This window comes from Cucumis sativus, chromosome 7, assembly GCF_000004075.3.
Source record: "Cucumis sativus cultivar 9930 chromosome 7, Cucumber_9930_V3, whole genome shotgun sequence".
Taxonomy (NCBI): Eukaryota; Viridiplantae; Streptophyta; class Magnoliopsida; order Cucurbitales; family Cucurbitaceae; genus Cucumis; species Cucumis sativus.
Window position 1 is genome coordinate 5,969,673 of NC_026661.2, and position 24,729 is coordinate 5,994,401.

General features: G+C 34.4%; 1 protein-coding gene and 1 long non-coding RNA gene across 2 annotated transcripts; one reads left to right on the forward strand and one right to left on the reverse strand.

The window, feature by feature from the left end:
- The first annotated feature begins 690 nt into the window (after positions 1 to 690).
- Positions 691 to 1,563, forward strand: LOC116405112. Its single transcript, XM_031888811.1, has one exon. The coding sequence runs from the start codon at positions 691 to 693 to the stop codon at positions 1,561 to 1,563; it is 873 nt and encodes a 290-aa protein (XP_031744671.1).
- Positions 1,564 to 20,293: 18,730 nt separating this feature from the next.
- On the reverse strand, positions 20,294 to 22,216 carry LOC116405224. Its single transcript, XR_004218386.1, has 2 exons — positions 21,992 to 22,216; positions 20,294 to 20,560 (listed from the first exon to the last, which is right to left on the reverse strand). It is a non-coding gene; the product is annotated as an uncharacterized LOC116405224 (long non-coding RNA).
- Positions 22,217 to 24,729: the final 2,513 nt, after the last annotated feature.

The window sequence follows — 24,729 nt, forward strand, 5'->3', positions numbered from 1 at the left end:
CAACCCGTCGCCACACCACCGTCGCCACCACCCCCGTCTTCTCCAAACGTCTCCAATCAACCCGAACCTTCAAATCGTGGGCGTCGGTCCTCACCCCTCCCAACCGCCGGTAAGCTTCTCTTCCTTATCTCTTTCTCTCTCTCTCTCTCTATGAAGTTCTTCGTTGTCTCCATTGGATTGTTTCTTGAGTTTCATTTTATCCCAATTTCAGTCATTAATCTTTGATTTTCTGTTATATGACCTTAATTTGTTCTTGCAAGCACATGATCTTATTTTGTGAATTTGATTTATGCTCAATTTGTGTTTTCTAACGGTTAGCTTCTCTTCAATTTTAATTTCTGAGTTAGCTTATTAGTCTAATTACTTGTACAATGTAAGCCAAAGTACTTATACAAACCTACCTAATCAACTAACTAAGGACAAACTATTGTTATAATTATTTGTCAACTAATTCCCTTCATCATTCATCATGTCTGTAAAGGAAATTGTCCTTGAAATGTTTTAGAATAATTGGGGGTTGTTGAACCTAGTCCATAAGTTTCCTTCAAGAAAATTCCTAAATGGTTCGTAATAAATTATTAAGTACTTTGAGGATTATCTACCGTTTTGAAAGTTTGAGTTTTAAAAGTTGTTGCCTATAATCTCTTTTGTAATCAGGTTTATTTCGAGGCCAACTTAGAACTCCACACAATGGACAAGTCATGGATGACCCAAAATAGGATGTCAAGAGAATATGATTTAGGAGTCGAAAGGTTCATTAAATTTGGGTTGAGTCATGCCAAAGGTCTTAATTCAATTAGATGTCCATGTTTGAATTGCGGCAATCGTTTACTTAAGGATGTCTCAACAGTTCGGTATCATCTGTATGCCAATGGAATTGATAAGAGTTACAAGGTATGGTTCTGGCATGGTGAAGAATTGAACTCAGATAACGTTGCCAACACGATGGAAACTACAGTGGATGAAACTGATGAAAACGACGATTTATTTAATACAATTAATATGGTACAATCTGTTCAAGAACAATCTTTTAATGCATCAAATACCTTCGACACTATGTTTGATGACGCGAAGAAACCCTTATACCCAGGATGTAAGAAATTCACAAAGTTATCAGCCCTCGTGAGATTGTATAACCTGAAGGTTAGGTATGGTTGGACGAATACTAGCTTCTCTGAATTGCTGTCCATAATAAGTGATCTATTACCTGATAACAATGAAATTCCATGTTCTTTGTACGAAGCGAAGAAAACACTTGGTGCCCTAGGACTGAGTTACCAAAAGATTGATGCATGCCCTAATGATTGTTGCTTGTACAGAAAAGAATATGAAAAGTTGACCAAGTGCCCTAAGTGTGGTTTGTCAAGGTGGAAGATCGCTAAGAACTCAAAGAAGGAAAAAAGTGGTGTGGCTGCTAAGCAGATGTGGTACTTTCCAATAATTCCAAGATTTATAAGAATGTTCAAGAGATCTGAAAATGCTAAGAACTTGCGTTGGCATGCGATAGATAGACAAGTTGATGGTGTTTTGAGACACCCGCTGACACTCCATCATGGAGGTTGATAGACCACATGTGGCCAACCTTTGGGTCAGAACCGAGAAATCTCCGTTTGGGTTTGTCTACTGATGGAATTAACCCATTTGGAGATATGTCAACGACGTACAGTTGTTGGCCCATCATCACTACAATATACAACCTTCCACCATGGCTGTGTATGAGAAGAAAACATTTGATGCTGACAATGTTAATATCAGGTCCAAAGCAACCGGGGTACAATATCAATACGTACTTAGCACCTTTAATTGATGATCTACAAACGTTGTGGACGGATGGAGTTCGTTGTTTCGATGCATATAAGAAAGAATATTTCACACTGCGGGCTGTCTTATTATGGACCATCAACGATTTTCCAGCATACCCACATCTAACGACTGGGTGGTCTTATTTTAATCAATAAGAAACTACCCAACTTAGAACAATGTCAAAGGTCTCGAAAGTTCACATCTAACAACTGGGTGGTCTTATTTTAATCAATATTAAAGTTTTTTGCCCACAAAAGCCTAACGCTGATGTTGCAAACTTAGTTTTTTAGTTTCATCCCCAAAAGGTGGAGAAAATGATTGATACTATGGAATAGAAAGAAACTACCCAACTTTGAAAAATGTCAAAGGTCTCGAAATTTCATATCTAAATACTGGGTCGTCTCATTTTGAGTAATATTAAAGTTTTTTGCCCACACAAGTCGAATGGTGATGTCCCAGGCTCAGTTTTTAGTGTCATCCCAAAATATTGAAAAAAATGGCTAATGTTGTGGCCTAGAAAGAAACCACTCAACTTAGAACAATGTCAAAGGTCTCGAAGGTTCACATCTAACTACTAGGTGGTCTCATTTTGAGTAATATTAAAGTTTTTTGCCCACAAAAACCAAACGGTGATGCCCCAGACTCAGTTTTTTTGTTCCATCCCAAAACGTTGAAAAAAGAATAAATGTAGTGGCCTACAAAAGAAACTGCCCAACTTAGAAGAATGTCAAAGGTCTCGAAATTTTACATCTAACTAGTGGGTGGTCTCATTGTGAGTAATATTAAAGTTTTTTACCCAGAAATGTCGAACGATGATATTTTAGACTTAGTTTTTTAGATCCGTCCCAAAACGTTGAGAAAATAGGCAATGATGTGGCCTAGAAAGAAACTACCAAACTTAGAAGAATGTCAAAGGTCTCGAAAGTTCAAATCTAACTAGTGGGTGGTCTAATTATGAGTAATTTTAAAGTTTTTTGCCCAAAAAGTTGAACAATGATGACTTAGACTCAGTGTTTTAGTTCCGTGCAAAACGTTGAGAAAATGGTCAATGATATGGCCTAGAAAGAAACTACCCAACTTAGAACAATGTCAAAGGTCTCGAAAGTTCACATCTAACTACTAGGTGGTCTCATTCTGAGTAATATTACAATTTTTTGTCAACAAAAGCCGAAAGGGGATGCCCCAAACTCAGTTTTTTAGTTTAGTCTCGAAACGTGTAGAAAATGGCCAATGTTGTGGACTATAAAGAAACTACTCAACTTAGAACAATGTCAAAGGTCTCGAAAGTTTACATCTAACTACCAAGTGGTCTCATTCTAAGTAATATTAAAGTTTTTTGCCCACTAAAGCCAAACGGTGATGCCCTAAACTCAGTTTTTTTGTTCCGTCCCGAAACATTGAGAAAAGGACCAATGATATGGCCTAGAAAGAAACTACCTAACTTAGAACAATGTCAAAGGTCTCAAACGTTCACGTCTAACTACTGGGTGGTCTCATTCTTTGTAATATTAAACTTTTTTGTCCACAAAAGCCGAACGATGATGCCCAGACTCAGTTTTTTTGGTTCGTCCCGAAATGTTGAGAAAATGGTCAATGCTATGGCTTAGAAAGAAACTACCCAACTTAGAAAAATGTCAAAGGTCTCGAAATTTCACATCTAACTACTGGTGGTTTCATTTTGAGTAATATTAAATTTTTTTACTCACAAAAGTCGAACGGTGATGCGCACATTCAGTTGTTTATTTTCGTCCTAAAACGTTGAGAAAATGGTCAATGTTATGTCATATAAAGAAACTACCCAACTTAGAAGAATGTCAAAGGTCTCGAAAGTTCACATCAAACTATTGGTGGTCTCATTCTGAGTAATGTTAAAGTTTTGCCACTAAAAGTTGAACAATGATGCCCTAGACTCAGGTTTTTAGTTCCGTCCCAAAGCGTTGAAAAAAGGGTCAATGCTATGGCCTAGAAAGAAACTACTGAACTTAGAACTGTTGAAATTTATGTCATAAAACTCGTAGTTTGTAATCATATTCTATTCAATAAAGTCGTTATTGATACTATAATCTCAAAGCCAATAAACTAAGGACATGCGACTATTATATATAGTGAACTTGAACTTTATGTAGAGATATAAACATGGATTAAGTTCGAGTATATAGCCTAAATAGTCAATACTATACAAATAAAGTTGGGCACCTTATTCTAGAGTCATTATGGATGCGGCCCGCTTTGTAGTTAGTACAACCGATCTGATCCTGAAACGTTTGTGTAGAGACATGAAAGTGGGGGCATCCTATGTAAAGCGTTTACATAATACTTGAATCATGTAACTATTAAGTTATAACACCGTTAACTTTGTAAAACTGACTATTTCGTTTATAGATATCCAATGAAATTTAATCTTAATCTTAAGCTAACTATGAACTTCTGTTCACACGGAATTATCCTTAGATCTGCATAGATGAGGGCAGCTCAATGGTGTTGGCCGAATAAGACTCCTATTTCAAGCGTAAGGCCGAATGGATAGCTAGGGACATAAGGTGCAAGATAGAATTCACTTCTACCCGTTCTAGGGTTAGTAGATATGTTGTTCCATTAAGGATTGAATCCAGATCTTGAACAAGGGGCCCCACCCTCTCATTGACTCAAGAGGGATTCGATTTAAAAGTTGGACCTTAAACCAATTTTTGCAATAGTGGATCAGTGAGACTTAAGGAAAAAGGATAAAATCTCAGGAGTAAAATGGTACTTTGACTCAACCAAGATTATAAACAACTTGTGAATGTGAAGGGTTAACTACTTATCATGGTCATATCACATGGACACAAATATATCTATACTGAAAGGAGTGCAACTACGAGACTTTAGTAGAATGACCCGTTAGTTAACGAAGGTTGATTAACTTGGTCTAAAGAGTTTAGTCAGTTAATCTCGGATCGTTGTAACCCATGATCTATAGGTCCATTAGGTTCCCCTGCTAGCTCAGAAGGAATCAACTTACAACATTATGATGGAATAATTTGAATTGTCTGATTAGGTAAAGAGAGATAAACCAACAAATATACCTGACATAGTCATCGATTATAACTTAAGATAGAACTTCATGTTTAAATGTGATTTAAATATGAATATGGATTCATATTAGAAAGCTCGGAATTGATGAAAAAGGTCAAAGATGTAAAAAGTCAAAATGTTGACTTTTACTTTGAAAAATCAAACTTTGACCAACTTTATATTCAAATGTGATTTGAATTTTGGAGAAATGAATATGGATTCATGCTTGGAAGGTTGAAATTAGTCGAAGACAGACAAAATGGTTAAAAGTCAAAATGTTGACTTTGGACTTGAAAAAGTCAAACTTTGAATTTGATTTAAATGTTGAATTACCATATTGCCCTTAGACTAATTTAAATAATAACACTTGTTGATATTTGGCAAGCTGATCATTTGCATGTGATATGCAAGTGGCTTATTGCATACAATACACCTACCCACTAAGAATTCTAAGTGGTGAGATAAAGAAGCTCTTGCATGTATTTTGCTTGTAAACAAGTTTTATACAAAGGTGAAATGACTCTTGGATTTGAAATTGAAAATTAATTTTGTATTTGAGAATTACAAAATAAAACCAAGAACTCTTTTCATTTTAGAGTCTTAACATCGAAAAAAATTACCAAAAGGTTAGATTCCTCAAAAGGATATCATCTCTCTATATTTCCTCCACCATTTTTGAGTCCAACAACTCGGTTCCAATTCTGGAGAATAGCGAGTAAACTCTAATAGTTGTGCTGACTTCAAATTCGTGAAGAGAATACAAGAGAAGAAAAACTTCAAAGGTAAGTTTTTCTTTTAACCCTATCTATGTTATTTTAGGTTTTTTTATTCATGTTAATCACTAAACTTGTTTAGTTGCCATTAGAGTAAAAAAATTGATCTTAATCCGGCTGCGCATGTCTACTGTTTCGTTCACGTGATATCAGAGCACGCTTAATTTTACTCAATTGAATATGGTGGGTTTTGTCTATTTATTAGATAAATTGTGTGTTGAACTAAAATAGATATATTATGGTTTTGGCAAATGAAATTAAGCTTGTTGTTTGTAAGAATTATTGCAATTAGTCCTTTTGTGGCTTAATTTATTATTGCAAACAATATATAATTTTTATGAAGTTGTTAAGAGTTGAAATTAGGATGTAATTTCATCAACCCGATGAGAGAAAACTTGAAAATTGAAGAAAAATGGAACCAATTCAAGACCCACCTAACGCTCCAGCCTCGGCTCAAGCTCTGCGCCTGGCCCGCTCGCCTTGCGGACGTCCAGCCCACTTTGCGCGCGACCCACTTCCCAGGCCCGCGCGCGTTTTTGATCTGCACCGACCCTCGTGCCCGTGTGCGACCCATCTCGCCTGACGCTGCCCATCCTTGTGTGGCCCATCTTACCAACGACCCACGCATGTGGCCTGCTTCATGCATCCACCGACCCAAACTCACCGGGTTTGACCCAGTTCTCTTAACCCGTGCGCCTGAGAGTGGTCTCAGAGCGTTTTTGGGCGAGTTCATGACCAACATGTTGATTCTTACATCAGTTCAAGAATTTTTTGAGCCGGTTTAGTAGATATTTGAAGGTTTAGTAGATATTTGAAGGTTTTCAAGTCGATTCAAGTTGTCTGAGAATTCTAATGTACTTTACCAAATTATTATTTTAGTAATTTAGTCATTGGTTTAATTTAGGAGTCAAAACCAGTTCATTGTAGGGTGTTTAATTAATTATACATGTGATGTATGTTTTAATTATTTTTTTAATTTGTATGTGCATAAAGTGTGTCATATAGATTTAAAATCCCACTATAGGTTAACATGTTCATACATTGAAAGTATGTTATAATTGTTATAATGTATATTATGCATGTTGATTAATTAATATAAAAATTAATTAATTTGATTAATTAATTATTTAATTAATTTTCATTAAATGTGATTTAATGAAATTAATTAATTATTTATTTATTTATTTATTTACCTTAATTAAAAGTTAAATAAATCAAAATCCATATTAATTAATTTTTTATATAATTGTTATATATTGTTTGTTTGGTATAGTTTTATAGTTCTTTTGTAATAGTTATAAAATCAATTAAAGTTTTATAACTTGCATGCTCACCTAGGTTAAAAATGGTTAGAATAGTTCTTTGTTGAGTTACATCGATATCTTATAAAATTGGTTATAAGAGGTTCACTTGATTAGATCTTCTCAACAAGTCAAATAAGATGACAAAGGTTTTGAGGTTTTTAAGTTGACGATTTAGTGAACATTTCGTACCTGAAGATCGTAATAAGTTCTTGAGCCTAATTTAACCTAGCTTTATGAGCATGCGTGAGAGATGTGAGGTAATAAAACTAGTTTATAAACTAGACATCGTAGGTTAAAATCTGAAATAATGGTTATGCTCGGATGTTTCACTAGAGAGGATTTGTTTAAGTTAGCCTGAATAAAATCCTAAAGTAGTTAAATACCCTTAAAACCATTATAGAACACTTCAACTAGAGAGAAGTAATGTATTGTTAACCTCTAGCATCCCTAAGAGTTCACACAGTGAGATCCCTGCAGGGCTTTGCATCGTGCATAGGAGCGGACTCCCTTCGGAGAGTGTTTGCATGGATCAATATCAATGTGAATAGGGGAAGTATTTCATAGTAAGTGGGTGAGGGATACAACAACACATCCGGCGATGATTATGCGGCATGGAAATCAAATCTTAACACAATATTAGTGGTTGATGATTTAAGGTTTAGGGTCCTCCCCAAGGCGTGGAAATCAAATCTCAACGGAGGAATATCCTCAAAACCCTACCTCTAATGCTAACTGAACTGGTCGGGCACTACAATAATTACGGTTTTCCCTAACGTTGTCGAAAACCCCAAACAACGTTGTGGAAGGCTACTGCGACGTCGACAACCACGTCGGGGATACTTTCTACGACACAGCTTGCTCCCATCTCAGGAAAACTTCCCCTGTGCATGGCCCAATACATTGCATAAGGTTATTGCGACGCCGATGTCGCATAAGGCTTTTGCGACCTCAGCGTCGCAATAGCTTTTTGCGACGTCGGCGTTGCAAAAGGGTTTTTATTTTTTATTTTTTTATTTTTGTTTTTAATTTTATTATTATTATTTATTTATTAGTAAAACCAATGTAATAAAATTTGTAGTAAACTGATTGAAATGAAAATATTATTCATTACGAAATGAAATGATACATTAAATATGTTCAGTACAAAAAATTAATTACATAATTCAATACATTACATTAAAAAAAAAACTTAAAATCTAATGCTCTAGTGCAATGGACGTCAAACCTACAAATAATATTAAAGTATTGTTAGAATATCACATATGGAAAGTTAAACAAATAAACTATTGAAAAGTGCGTACCCAAGTGATCACGGGCCTCTCTAAGCCCGACTCATCTCCTCGAGCATCTTCTTCATCTCTTCCACTTGTCGTGCATGGTCCGCCATTTGTCAATCTCGCTCCACCTCCTTCAGGCATTGTTCTCAGAGCATCCGATTAGCATTGTCAAGGCTCACTCTGAGTTCGTTAACCTCTGCTATGTTTGTCTGGTAGTCATACATACTAGAGGAAGAAGATGAAGTGGAAGTCCTAGACTTGGGTTTTCAGCCTCAACCAAGACCTTTTGAGTAGCTCGATCGTTTACCCAAAATTATCTCGCATATCTCATCCTTAGTTAGTGGTTCAGAACCCTATAGGACGGGCTGAGACTGAAGTTCCACCATCTGCTTCTGCACAACAGAAGCTTGTAAGTTTGAGAGATGATCAGACTTTAAAAAAAAAAAGTATAAACAAACAATAAAGTTTTAGAACTTACAAAAGCGTTCTCTACAGTTGGTGAAATGAAATCGCCACTACTACAGGCGTGCGTTTCTTTAAATAACTTGACACGATCTACAGGACGACCGTGCAGTTCAGTGAGCTCTACTTGTTGCTGAAGAAACGACTTTGTGCCGCTTTTATGGTTGTAAGGTTGTTGCACCCTAACAGCCTTACACATATTTGATTGCTCCTACATTCCAAAAATGACGATGATTAAAACGTTATACTTTCAAATAAATGAAATATTGTAACATAAAAGTATATAAATAATTACATGAAACTGTCGAGTGATGTAGTGGTCACATAGAAAGTGTCAATCTTCTACCTGATTGACCAATTTCGGGGGTGGGTTTGGTCGTGCTTGTTTAGGGTCACTAATTTTTTTAAAATGGCAATGATTACTTACCCTGAATTCCTTCCACACAGTGAGCATTTGATGCTCAACAAACCGATTTAGTGCTGGATCATAAAGATCAAACATGAAAAATTGCTACAAAAGAAATATAATTCAAGTCAGTAAAGCTTTTATAAGCATATAGAAACATACATAAATGTTTAGGAATTTACAGACTTATCGTTAGGCCGCACTTAACGACCTTGATGCACTCTAGTGGTACATATGTCCACTTCAGGATCTGAATAGGACGTGTCTCGTGTCAGCACATCGATCGTGCAACTGAAATGAGAGGCGTATGCCGAGACCGATCTGTCCCCTCCAGGAGTTATGAAAATGGAAATTCTCCCATTCTGCTGTACCTATCGCTCGACATCTATGTTTCTAGAATGTCGTTGTACTCTCCTCGCAGTGGGAGCCGGATGAGAGGGATCTACTGAAAATGATTGTAATTATATACAACAAGCGTAAATTAAAGACATGATCAGATGAGAGAGAAATTGTATTAAATATGATGGTTATTACGAAGCTAAAGTGTCGCCTACTGATGACGAACAACCCGCGTTATCCAACGCGTCAAGATTAAGGAAATATTCTTCCTCATGCGCATTATACGAAAACTTAGACTCCATGTCTACAGACATAAAAATCAACAAAACATTAAACAAATAAACGTGAGTATCACAACGTAATTAATTATAGATAAATGACTAAATGTGTGTATACGTCAAAAAACATTGTTATTCATCATCGCACGACTCGCTTTGATGTGATGATTATTTGTCATCTTCATCGTTTATGAAATGTTCCACCACATGACAAACGTTTGGTCTTTCAACTATTATAGGATCAACTTCAGTCCTACACAAAGTGTCATCCTCAATGACGTGTTTGTTCACCCGATGTTCAATGACGATTTCTATTACATTAAGTTGATCATTCTCGATATCTTCCACTTCTGGCACGTCCCATACACGTTTATTTTGCACCACTTGAACAATTTTCCAATTTATACCATTTTTAAGATCCTCAAGGTAGAACACTTGATGTGCTTGAGTTGTGAGAATCACAGATTTCTCAACGAACCAAAAATGAGAAGTGTTTATTGATTTGTAGCCTAGCTCTTCGTTCGTCCTATGATTTTTATTTTTGCCCATGTCAAACCATTAACACTTGAATAACCAAGCATGTCGTACAAATGGATATTGAACGTGCAACACTTCAACCAAAACACAGTAAAAATTATTGTTCGCACTGCCTTCATTACCTTCTCCGATAACCATGACTCCACTATTTTGTGTTGTGCGTCGAAAATCACGCTCCAACGTGTGAAATCGTACGCCACCGACAATGGATCCACTGTAAGAGCGGACATCAAGTGATGGTCCCATTGCGAGTGAAAATAAATTTTGTAAAATGTTTGAATTGTCACGCATTTCTGCCATAACCTGAAATTGGGTTTAGCATAAAAGTACTTATATGTATAAAATATGTATACAATAGAAACGCTTGAAGTCATTCACTTGAAATACCTAAACTTTGAACTAATAAAAAAAATGCTCGTTTGTGTCTTTTAAACAATTCTGAAAAGATTTCACCCAGACGATGTATCAAAAGAAGGTGTTTTTTAAAGTACACAATTGTGAGTTTATGTGTTGGCGAGGTATAAAACCCTAAAATATGTGTAGAAATGTATACCTCTGGTATTTGGCTATTTCATCTACATTGCTGAGGATGTACCAATGAAAGAGTCGTTTCTCTTCTTGTGATATACTTCGTAAATATGACGCTCCCAATGGTCGTACTTTCTGAATGAATACTTCATACTCACCAATGACCTCATCATCTTCAATGTTATCGTCATTTCGATCATCTCTAGTGAATTGAGTCACAATCCCCTTCAGATACCGTCAATAGAAAGCCTTGATTCGTTCATAAGATATCCTTCTACAATAGACCCCTCAAGATGTGCTTTGTTACGAACATATTGTTTTTGTGGGCGAACATTTCTTTCAATGAGATACATCAAACTGTAAGAAATCGAACCAATAACCTTCATCTCATATGGCAAGTGAACTGCCAGATGTACCATGACGCTGAAAAAGGAAGTGGAAATATTATTTCCAATTTGCACAATATAATTATAATATCTACTGTAATCTGTCCAGATCACTTATTCTCACTACAAGAAATCAAGAGTTTACCAACATAGGAAAAATCATCGGAAAACATGACGTCGGTATAAGCTGGTGTTTCTCGATGCATCTTGGTACACATTGGGGGAAGGCATTCCTCCGACGCAGACACATTAGCGTCGGAACTGCCTGGAATGGTTTAGATACGTGGTACCAGGTACGTCGAAAAATGATCCCCTATTCCTGACGTGGAAAGTGTAGCGTCGGAAGAGGTAGACAATTAATTGGACTTCCTCCAACGTGGTGTTAGGAGCATCGAGAAATGGGTACCTATTCTCGACGTCTATAGTGTTGCGTCGAAGGAAGGGTAGATCATTAATTGTACGTTACGTCTTCCTCCAACGTGGTGTCAGCAACATCGAGAATAGGTTTAGGGATTCCTGACGTGTCACTAATCGCATTGAGAATAAGTTTAGAGATTTCCAACGTGTCACTAATCGTGTCGAGAATATTTTAGGATTTTCAACGTGTCACTAATCGTGTCGAGAATAGAGTGCTATTTCCGACGCTTTCGTTATGCGTCGGGAATTCTCTGTCTTTTTTAACTCCAATCTTTATAGAATGGAAATATAAAAGAGAAAGAAAACCGACAGAGGAGAGGAGACTGAAAGAAGATCGAGAAGAAGAGGGCATTGTCGTCCCCTTGTCTCTGTCGGTAAGTTTTAGTTTAGTTATTTTTTGCTTTAGTTAATTAATATTATATTTAGATTTCAAATTAGTTTTAGGTTTAGGTTTTAGATTTCAAATTAGTTTTTAGTATTTAGATTTTGAATTAGTGATAGGTTTTAATATTGAAATTGAATTTGAAGTGTCGTTAGAATTTTGATTAGTTGTAGGTTTTAGGAATTTGAATTTGAAGTTGAGATTGAAGTGTTGAATGTTGAGATTGAAGTGTTGAAGTTAACGTTAAAATGTTGAATTTGAAGTGTTGAAGTTGAGTTTGAATTTCAAAATTTTAATTTGAATTTCAATTTGAATTTAGGAATTAATGGAAGATATTTAAAAAAAAAAAAAAATAGAGGAATTCCCGATGTTGTGCGTCGAAAGTTCCTAACATGTGTGTGTGGGAGTTCCTAGACATCTCCTGATGCTATTTGACAGCATTGTTGACGTTCATACAACCTCGGGAATTGTTTAGAACTTCCGCACACATTTTTCTGACTGACTGTGCCCTGACGTATATGTATGCGTCGAAAAAGCCTTTTCAACGCTTTTCATATATCTCCCAACGATTTATGCGTCGAGAGAGCCCCCCTTTCTTGTAGTGTCTTATCGTCCTCGCGCACAAATCACGAAAAAAATTGCACAATTCAGTAATTGCAGTGTACACATTTTTTGGTAAGAATGCCCTTACCCCGGTTGGAAGAAGTCGGTGTAGCAGTACATGACAATCGTGCGTTTTGAGACCTGATATTTTTCCTCGTTTGCATTCACGCATCGTGAAATATTAGAAACGAATCCATCAAGAAACTTAACTGCTTTCAAGAACTTACAGAACTCAATCTACTCACTGCTAGTCAAGGTATAGCTCGCATGTGGTTTCGCCAATCAGCTACCCACTTCTACCAAATGTAAATTATTTCTTATTTTCAAATCTTGTAAATCTAATTTGGCATTCATGGTATCTTTTATTTTTCCTTCAATATTCAACAACGTACCGACCAAGTTGTCACAAATATTATTTTCAATGTGCATTACATCAAGTTTGTGACGAATAAGTAGTCTTGGCCAATAAGGAATATCGAAAAAAAAAAATACTTTTCTTAGTCCAATAAAGAACTCTTTTCCTTTTTCTGATCTTTTAATGAATGATGCTTACTCATTATTGGAAGCTCCAAAGAATTTAGTTGTTCCAATATTTCTTGGTCATTCATTACAACTGGAGGTGATTTACGCTCTACCTTTCCATCATGGAGTCTACTTCTACGCCAAAAATGATTGTCTGGAAGATATCGTTGATGTCACATGAATGCTATCTTTTTGCTCCGAACGATGATCTATCCCCATGCAAATGGGACATGCCTGATATCCTATTGTACTCCAATTGGATAGATCACCATATGCCGAAAAATCATTAATGACACAACAAGGTTGCATACAATTGAAAATATTGATCCGTCAAACAATCATATGTACAAACACCAAACGTTCATAGATTTTTTAACTCCTCAAGGAATGGTTCTAGGTACACATCAATTTCTTTGTCGGGAGATTTAGGACCGGGAATGAGCAATGACATGAAAAAGTTTGACTCTTTCATGCATTTTCATGGTGGAAAATTATATGGAATTAACACCATAAGGCCACATACTATACGAGGTACTCATATGACCAAATGGATTGAATCCATATGAAGCTAACCCCAAACGAACATTTCGTGGCTCCAAAGCAAAATCAGAAAATTCAGAATCAAAGTGCTTTCATCCCTATGCATCGGCTAGATGTCTCAACATATCCTTTGTTTCCACTCGTTTATCCTTATGTCATCGCATGTCGTCGAACTTTCTTGCGATACAAACAGTCGTTGTAATCTTGGCACCAACGGAAAATAGCGCAGTACCTTTTGTGAAATTTTGTTTCCTAATCTGTTGGAATTAGTCTTATATCAAGACTCACCACAAGTCGGACATTGTTGCAAGTTCTCAAACTCCTTCTAGAACAATACACAGTCATACTTACAAGCATGAATAGTCTCGTACCCTAAGCCCAAATCACACAATTTTTGTTTGGCTTCATAGAACGAACTAGGGATGTTAGTACCACACATTGGAAACACACGTTTTATTAACTCTAACATCATATCAAAGAACTTGTTGCTCCAACCATTGAGAACCTTGACATGCATCATTTTAACCAAAAACTTTATGACAAAAATTCAGAACACCTGGGGTATAGCTCACAACTTGCTTGATTTAGTAACTTCTTAAATACGTTGATTGTTTTGTCGTCTTCTAAATATAATTCTTCTTCCTTATCTTCTACTTGTTCAATACCAGCTTGTAAATCATGCAACATATTCAACATTTCATTTTCTTCATTAACTGGGTTACTGCTGGTACCTTCAACTATTGGTTACTGCTAGTTCCTTCATCAATTATTGGGTAACTACTACTCATTCCTTCATTAAATGTTTTTATACCTATGTTCAAGGTCAATGACTCTCCATGATACACCCAGTTTATATAGGAGGAGGCTTCAAGTGGTTAATAGATGTCGCCTCACACCCTCTATGGAGTCCTAGTTTGAATTTATACATTTCTTGCATGTACTACTTATTTTTCCATATTTATTTGTGTGATGTTTTGCAACCTCTAAAAATTAAAAAATTGAAAAAACTTCCCTATACTCAACAGAAAACCTATCCATAATCTTCAATCAACTCTTATTCATCTCATTAAAAGGCCTAACAAATATATATGTTATATTAGTTTTATACATACTCCATTTTTGTTACGTGAATTAACATGTTTAAAAATTCAAATGTAATTTGAAAATGAAATTCAAATGCAATTTAAATATGAAATTCATATTCATTATCAAATTCAATATTAAATTTGATAAAGACCTCTTAGCTTTATCTCAAATTTGCTAAACCCTAAACTATTGTTAAATATAATGTATTCAAATTTCATCCAAATTCATACATTGCACATTACACATTAAATATAAATATAACACATAAAATTATACTTACATAAAAATATACCTCCATATACATATTCATACACCCTAAACATATACATATAACACATACACAAAAAACATATACCTACATATACATATAGATACACATTAAATATACACATACATAAAATTATACTAACACATACACAATAAACATATACTATATATACATATATATTAAATATACACGTACACATAAAATTATATTTACATAAAATATATCTACACATATACATATACATATACCCTCAACATATACACATAACACATACAAATTAATTAACCATATACCTACATATACATATACATATACATACACATTAAATATACACATAACACATACACACACATCAAATTATACTAACACATACACAATAAACATATACCTATATATACATATACATATACATTAAATATACAGATACACATAAAATTATATTTACATAAAAATATACCTACATATACATGTACCTACACCATAAAACATATACACATAAATGCAAAAAAAAACACCTAAATGAAAAAAAAAACGACATCAAGACGACGACAGTAAATAGTGAAAGCGTAGTGGGCAGCAACGACGACAACTCACTTTCTCTCTAAAATTTTCTCCCTTTCTCTCTCAAATTTCCTCCTCTCTGTGACTTTGCGAATGGATTCTGAGTTGAAATAGCCAAGACTTTTTGCGACATCGTCGAAAACATCACGAAAAGGTTGTTTTCGCGATACGGTAGGTTGTTGACGTCGCAGATTATGTTCACTTTCCGCGACGTCTACTCTGCCACGTCATGGAATGTCGAACAATGAATTTATTACGTTTGACGTTCTACGACGTGTGTCAGCGTTGCGTTGCAGAATGTTGGACTTTTCTTGACGTCTCAACCCACACGTCGTGAAACGTCGAATCATTTTATTGACGTTTCGACGACATTCGAGTACACCTACATCGCAAAAAGTCGAATAACGAATTTATTAAGTTTAACGTTCCGCGACGTGTCGCTTTGCGTTGCGGAATGTTGGACTTTCTACGACATCTCAACCCTGACGTCGCAGAAAGTCAAAATGTTTTATTGTTGTTTCGATTTTCCACAATGTTCGAGGACACCTACGCCGTGAAAAGTTTATCATTTGAATTTAATATTTGGATTTTTTGCTACGTGTTTCAGATACACGTCGCGAAAAGTCCAAAAATAAATTACATATTCACCTTTCTGCAACGTGTTAAAGATAGTTGTCACGAAAAGTCTCAAATGAAACGAGATGTTTCAACTTTTTGTGATGTGTCTGAGAAGTAGGTCGCGAAAAATTAAGATAACAAATTAATTAGTAAACTTTCTACGATGTTGTGAGCCTAGGCGTCGCGAAAAGGTGCATATGTCGACGTCTTGGGGCGAATGTCAGAAAAAGCTATTAACACCTGTGTTGCTTTAAGCAATGTCCTTTCTGGCGTCACAATAAGTCTGTATTCTTGTAGTGGGAAAGCATATGATCGATGGATAAAAGCAAATGAAAAGACCTTATATATATTCTTGCCAACATGTATGATGTTTTGGCAAAGAAACATGAATCCTTAGCTATGGCTAAAGAGATTATGGATTCATTAAAGGTAATGTTTTGCAACCAAAATGGTCCTTAAGACATGAGGCAGTCAAATACATTTACACTAAGCGTATGAGGGAAGAGACCTCTGTTAGAAAACATGTTTTGGACATGATGATGCACTTCAACATCGTCGAAGTAAATAGTGGTCCCATCGAAGAGGTTAATCAAGTTAACTTTATCTTAGAGTCTCTTCTGAAGAGCTTCATTCCATTTCAGACGAATGGACTTTTAAATCAGTTAGAAGATAACTCTCTACCTACATGTGAATCTTGTCTTGAAGGAAAAATGACCAAAAGATCTTTTGCTGGAAAAGGTCTTAGAGCCAAAGTACCTTTAGAGCTTGTGCATTCAGACCTCTGTGGACCAATGGATATCAAGGCTCGAGTAGGGTACAAATATTTTATCCATTTCATTGATGATTATTCAAGGTATGGTCATGTTTACCTAATGCATCATAAGTATGGTTCTCTTGAAAAGTTCAAAGAGTATAAGGCTAAAGTTGAGGTTGAGTTAGGAAAAACAATAAAGATACTTTGATCAGATAAAGATGGAGAGTATATGGACTTGCGATTCCAAGATTATTTGATAGAAAATGGAATTTAGTCACAACTCTCTGCACCTAGTACGCTTTAACAGAACAGTGTATCAGAAAGAAGAAATTGAACCTTGTTGGACATGGTTCGCTCTATGATGAGTTTTGCTCAATTGCCAGAATCTTTTTAGGGATATGCTTTAGAGACATTTGTCTATATTTTGAATAATGTTCCCTCTAAAAGTGTTTCAGAAACACCTTATGAGCAAAACAGAACGTAAAGGAAGTTTACGTCACTTTAGAATTTGGAGATGCTCGACACATGTGTTGGTACAAAATCCTAAGCAATTGGAACATCGTTCAAAATTATGCCTATTCGTAGGTTACTCAAAGGAATCAAGGGGTGATCTCTTTTACGATCTTCAAGATAATAAAGTATTTGTTTTGACAAATGTTACATTCTTGAAGGAAAACCACATCAAGAATCATCAATTGTGCAGTAAACTAGTATTAAGTGAGATTTCTACAAATGCTACAAATATACCTAATTCATTAACTAAAGTAGTTGATAAAACTTGGAAATCTGGTCAATCACATCCTTCTCAAGAGTTTAGAGAGCCTCGACGTAGTGGGAGGGTTGTTCATCAGCCTGATCGCTACTCGGGTTTATAAAAAACCCAACTCGTTATATCTGATTATGCATAGAGATCCATTAACCTATAAACAAGCAATGAATATGTACACAGTGACCAATGTGTTGTAATTGATTTCTAATTCGAACGAACAAAAATCAACCAAAATCAACCAAATGCTTCATTGAGGCATTTCATCAAACACATTGTAAGCTACCAAAATGTTTCATCACATAGCCAACCATAAGGAAAAAAATGTAGATTCAAATTAAAAAATGATTGTAAACAACAATATTGAATAAGATGGTAGACAAAACAAACATATCTCCTATAAAAGCAAAGCTATGAGGGATGTTTTTCATAAAAAGAACCATCAATATATCACATTGTGGGTAAAATGAAAGCATTTGAAGTTAATATACTGTATATATACAAACAATAGAAATAATGGTTGAGATTCACAGTGAGTTTAGCGGTGCAAGGGGTGTTGGGTGGTTGCATCGGCTGAAGGAGAGAAAGAAAGGGATTTCGCGCGTTGTTGACCAAAAGTCTAGTCTTTTCCGGTGTGCGTGAGAGAGGGAGAGAGATGGTTAGCGGAAGGGAGGAAAAATCGAGGAGGGCGACGTGTGGATCTTCCACAAAGAAGAAGAAAAAGAGAAGAAGAAAGAGAAGAGAAGAATAAGAGAAGAAGAGAAGAAGAGAAGAAGAAGAGAGAAGGAGGTAGAGAAAGAGTTTGAAGATGTTTTATTTTAATAAATAAATTATTTAATGTTTTTAGAATTAGAAAAAATCTGATTTTAATAAATTTTTTGTTTAAAATAAATTTTATTTTAATAAATTAAATAAATTATTTTTTGTATCTTTTATGACATCAAATAACTATCGCGGAAAGTAAGATTTAAAAAATTTCGTCTTTTCCCGCCAAAAACGCAGTTTTTTAGCTTTTGTGACAGTTTTTTCTTTTCTCCTTTCAATTTGGGATGTATACAACTGTCATAGTTAGTAGTTTTTCTTGTAGTGACATTATCAATATTTGCTAAATGATTGCCTTTTTTAGTGATTATGGTTTCTAAAATGAATATGTTTAATTTTCAGCATGAATAGCTCCATAGTCCAACTTTTAGCTTCTAAAAAACTTAATGACAATAATTATGCGGCATGAAAATCAAATCTTAACACAATATTAGTGGAATAAATAAGTATTATTATTATTTCAATAAATGTTATTGATTAGATTATTAGTTTTGTCTTAATAATCTAAATCCAATAAACTAACATCTTAAGTTGTTTGATGAGTCTTGAACAGTATGTAGAGACATAAAGGGATCAATGTTCGAGATCAACTTAAAGGGTTTATAGTATAGGAATAAGGTTGGGTACCTCATCTTGGTAACACTATGGATACGACTCACTTTGTATTTGATACAAACACAATGATCAAATGCGTTCGTGTAAGTGACATGCGAGTGAGGGTATCATATGCAACGAGTTTGCATAAGATCGGACCACAACATAGTAACCACCAGATGTTACTTTGTTAACTAGTTGTATTTCTATTTCATTAGGATGACGTAGGTAACTTAGTCTTAATCCTGAGTGTATTATGAACTCGTGTTCGCAAGGATTGTCCTTAGATTTGTATGGGTGAGAGTGGCCAAATTTTTGACTTAATATGCTTATCATTTTGGAGACAACATCGAGTGAGGAGCTGAGAACATACTCACACAAGATAAAATTCACTCATTTCCAACTTTAGGGTAAGTAGATGATGTTTCCTTAAATAATGCCCTAGAAATTTGAACAAAGGGCCCTACCCTCTCTATGGCTGGAGAAGGTTTCTGTTTATTGGTTGGACCATAAACAGGTTGTTCATTAGAAGAACGCTGATATTTAAGGACTATAAGTAATCTAGGGGTAAAATGGTAATTTGACCCAGCTGGTATTATGAACACTCGTGAAGGACTAATATATGTTATTGGTCTATATCCATGGACACAAAAATATATCTACAGTGAGAAGAGTTCAGTTGTGAGTCTTTAGTGGAGTGTACACACAATTAACAAATATTGATTAATGTGGTTAATGAGTTTAGCTAGTTAATCTCAAATCGTTGTAGCTTCTAATCTATATGTTCATTAGGTCACCTTCCTATCTCATAAAGGATAACGAGATTCATTTATATTGGTTGTAATTTGAAATGTTCAAATTTACTTTGAGAATTAGTATAATGTATGGTGATACATTATTATAATATAAAGTTTATCAAACTTTATTATAAATTTAATTTTGGATATGATTTAAAATTAATTAATGAGTGATAAAATATTTCAATGAGTTTAAATATTAATTTAATATGAATTGGATTCATATTAAAATTATAGGTTAAATTTAATACGTATATGATACACATTAAAACTGTATGATTTAAATAATACCTTATGTGAGATGCATGCTTATGAGATAGGAGTCATTATGAATGATTTGAAAAGAAAATCTTTCCATGTGATTTATAAACATTTGTAATAAATTTGGATTGTACTAATCGCTTAACACGTTGAAATGATTAGATTTGGACTCAATATTTTATTATTGAAACACATAACTATTTATATTACATAATTTGGCGAAATGGGTTACAACGCGTTATAATAGAAATTGACTTATTAAATATGTTGGTAGAAAACTCCATTCACTATACACTTTTGTCTAGTATTTCAAATGTTTTGTTTTATCTCCCTCTCAAGTAGCGAAAGACAATCAACGTTTGACTTGCCATCTTGATCGCCTGTCGTACCATAAACGAGTCACATCATCTTGGTAGTGGCCACTGTCAATTCACATAGCATGGTAAAAGCTAGGCAAGTAGAGTAAAACAATTATTTTGATAGTATATATATTTTCAGTTAAAAGAACTCTATACATGTATTAAATTAATATACTCTTTATCCATATTAATGAAGTATATGTGTTTTCAATTGAGTTCTCATTTCGTGTTAAGCTTGTCGATGGTGTTATTCCACTTACCAGGTATTTTGCATACTCGTGTAGAATGTCTAGGCGATCACATCTCCACTTGGTCGTAGAAATTGACTTTTGCGGCGGGACATGACATCAAGACAACTCTAATCAAGTTTTTTTTGCTTGTTAACTTCTCTATTTTGGCACTAAATGCATCATAACATGTTTGAAGGTATTAACAACTCATTTTCCTATCTAAACGTTGAGGAAGATAACTTATTTCAAGAGCTATCACTAGGCTCTCCAACCTCATTTCTCTCTATATTTCTTCCTCAGAGCATTTGGTCATATATTTTGTAGGGGTGTAATTGGGCTGGGTCGGGTCGGATTTGAAGAAAACTCGACCCGACCCGAAATACACGGGTTCTTTTCCATTGTGACCTGACCCGAACCGACTCGATTTCGAGTCAGCCAACATTTGGTCGGGTTGGGTCGGGTCATTTTTTTTTTAAAAAAAAAAAGAAGTTTGTAAATAGGCCAGCAATGTGAGATAAGAAACTACTTTGCAGTAGAAAGTTTTTAGAATTTTCCATGGATGTTTGAATCACCCTAATGTTCTAACTATCATGTGAAATTATAAATACCTCAAAACCACATACTTTTGGGATACATATCCTATAGAGGTTAAAAAAAAAACCATAAGAAAAAATGATAATTTAGCAAACTGTCACAATGTTCTAACTTGTGATATCCATGTGAAATCTTAAAGCATTTCTACTGGAAAAGAGTAATTTCGAAGTCTTCTAGATAGACAAACCCGAAAGAGAATGTTTAAATGAACTTTTAGTAATATATGATCGAAAGAAAGAAAAGGGAAAAGAAAGGAAGAGGTGGGTGAGGGAGGGAGGGAGGGAAAGGAGATAGAAAAAGAAAAAGGAAGATGGGAGATGTGGGAGCCAGCAGAGAGGTGAGGAAGTGGCAGACCACTAGGAGTATGAGTTGTATCTATTTGAATGCCAAACCAAACAAAACAGTAAACACAAAGGTCTTCAGATATTAAATAGGGCAGGTGGAACCTAAAATTACTTCAGGTATAATATATATGAAAAACTCACATAGAAGCCCCAAAAACAGTGCATTACTAAACTCAGACATGACAAAATCCTTTCTACATCCTTCCCACCACTGACCCTTCTCTTTCCATTGTCTCTTTCGTGGTTGTTTTAGCCCACTGGAACAAAGAGAGGGGGTTTCAACAGAAAGTTGAAAAAATCATGTAACAAAAGAGGAAAAAACTTACCCAAGAAGAGTAATAGAAGACCCACGATGAGAATCGAGATTGGCCTGGCCTGAAAATTTTGCAGCAAAAGGAGAGAGGAACCCACGGAGAACGGAGAATCAAAGATTGGACTTTCGAACGAACCCACAGAGAATGGAGAATGGCGAATGACGACGAACGGAGAACGAACCCATGATGATGGAGAATGGCCGGCGAACTTGTGTAGTGGAGGAAGACGGACAAAAGACGAAGACGAAGGAATGGGTTTAATTTAATTTTAAGTTTTTTAAGTTAAAAGTTTTAACCTAACTAATTTACATTTGAACATAACCGAACTGAACCGATCCAGTTCAATTCGGTTCGGTTCGATAATAATAACGTTGAAGCCCATTCCAACCCGGACAGAACCGAATCGGTTCGGTTCGATTCTTCGATTTAGTTTAGGTTTTTTCACCCCTAGTATTTTTCATTTGTTTTGGACATTGTAACTCATCTTGCCAAATTATGAGTGCTATGGTATGCTACTTCTAGCTTAGAATATGATTGAAACTCATCAAATCTTGGTAATTGTGAGATTTATTTTAACTTTTAGTTCCTGTTGTGAATTTATGTACTCTTGATCGATTTCAACTTATGTGCTAGGAAAACATTTATGGTATGATCACCCACCATTTCTTTCTTTGATTGCTAGAGATAATGCATGCTTGAGTGCTAATTCCATTAGAAACAAAGGTTGTGTCATGATTGTTTGTTAATTTCAAGTCGTGGAGAACCGTTCTTTCATAACAATCCATGTCTCACCAAAATAAAGAGTTAAATCAATTACTAGTTGCTTCTCAAATTGTTATGTCTTGGCTATATTACCTAGGCTTAATGCTTATGTAAATTAATATGGACACTTAACTATTAGTTGACCATATAGACTAATTAAGAGATTAATCGAGAGTTTGATCCATTCAAGATATTGTTATGAGTTAGTTAATCATATATATATTCAATTTGGACCGATCAAGAGCTATGACATGTGGATGGTTTTTTTTTCCCAATTGAACATACATGAAACCAACCCAAAAGAGACTTCTTCAAACTTCTTCTAGTTTTTTTTCCCCTCTCTATAGACTAGACTTTTTCAATATTAGATTGAGATAATGACATGACACAAAATCATGCCCATTCATGAATCTTACCTCATTTAATATAACCTTTAATTATAATTCATTTGACTTTAAACTTTACGTCCAACACTTTTCCTTTGAAAGAAAAAAGTTTTTATGGTTTTGTTGAGATGAAAATATTGTAAATCCAACTCAATTGATGATTGTCTACTAATTACTATCAAATTCTCATTTGAATTAGTATATAATTGTCAAATGATGATAATTTTTATCTTATTATTGTTGTGCGATTGTTATCTTAGTGTTAATGATATTGATTATTGTTTGATTGGTATTTGATATTGGTTGTAATATGATTGTTAATGATACCCGTTTTTCTAATTAGTATATGATACTAACTATCATTGATACCAATCATTATCTGACATTATTTTTGCCAATGATATCAACTGTTATATAATTGTTGTTTGATTAACATCGTCTAAAATTTGTTGTCAATTATAAAAATTAGTATCTAATTACTATCTAATTTGATTGTGAATGATACTGATTGTTATCTGACTACTGTTTGATGATAATTATTAGTGATAGTGATTGTTGTATGATTGCTATTAACTTTGATATTGTTATTTGCTTTTCAATAATAATGATTTTGCAATATGATTATGATTTCATATTGATTGTTATTTGATAATGATTGTTATCTCATTTATGTCAATTGTTATCCTAAACGGCCCATTGCTCATATTGGTTTTCTATCTAACTAGTGTTTAATTGTTAGTTGATAAAAATTGTTGTTTGATTGTCAATGATAACAAATGTAATATAATGTGATTGTTGTTTAGTTATTATAGGATATTTATACGTTTAGATTACTATTTGACTGTTATCTAATTATTATTTGATATCGATTGATACTGATTATTCTCTTATTAACTACCTTCTACGAATGGGTACAATCGTCTAATTGTCTTTTATAATAAATTATTATCTTTTAATGATATCGACTGCCATCAAAACCAAACTGATATTTAGTTAAATCTAAAAACTTTTAGACTTTTCTAATTTAATATTATATATATTAAACATAGGTTAGAGAGGTAGAGCTTTTTAAAAAAGAAAAAGTTAAAGAGGTAGAGTTTTATACATGAACTACATGAGCTCAGTTCAACTGACATTTGTATGTATTCAAAATTTCTGTATTTGAGATAAAAGATCTCTAGTTCAAATCCTCCCTTCTCAAGTTGTATTACAGTATCTTTAAAAAAATACTTATAATTTTGAAATAAAAAGAAAGTAAAATAAGCTATGTTTTACTTATAGTAATTTTCCAATATTTCTCGGGCTCAAATCCTTTGCAACGACAATTTCAAAATTCACATAAATTCAAAAAAAATTAAAAATGAAAAAATAAACAAAAAATATATAAATGGAATCGTCACCAAAACGCTATATTAAAATTATTTACAAAATATAACAAAAATTACTGAATTAAAATTATTTACAAAATATAACAAAAAAAAAGTTACTTACCAAGAGAATTTGTTTGACTTTGCTATATTTTATAAATACTCTCAATATTGAAAAGAAGTTACTATTTTATATGAAATAAACAATTAAATTTTTCTATATGCCCAAAATAAA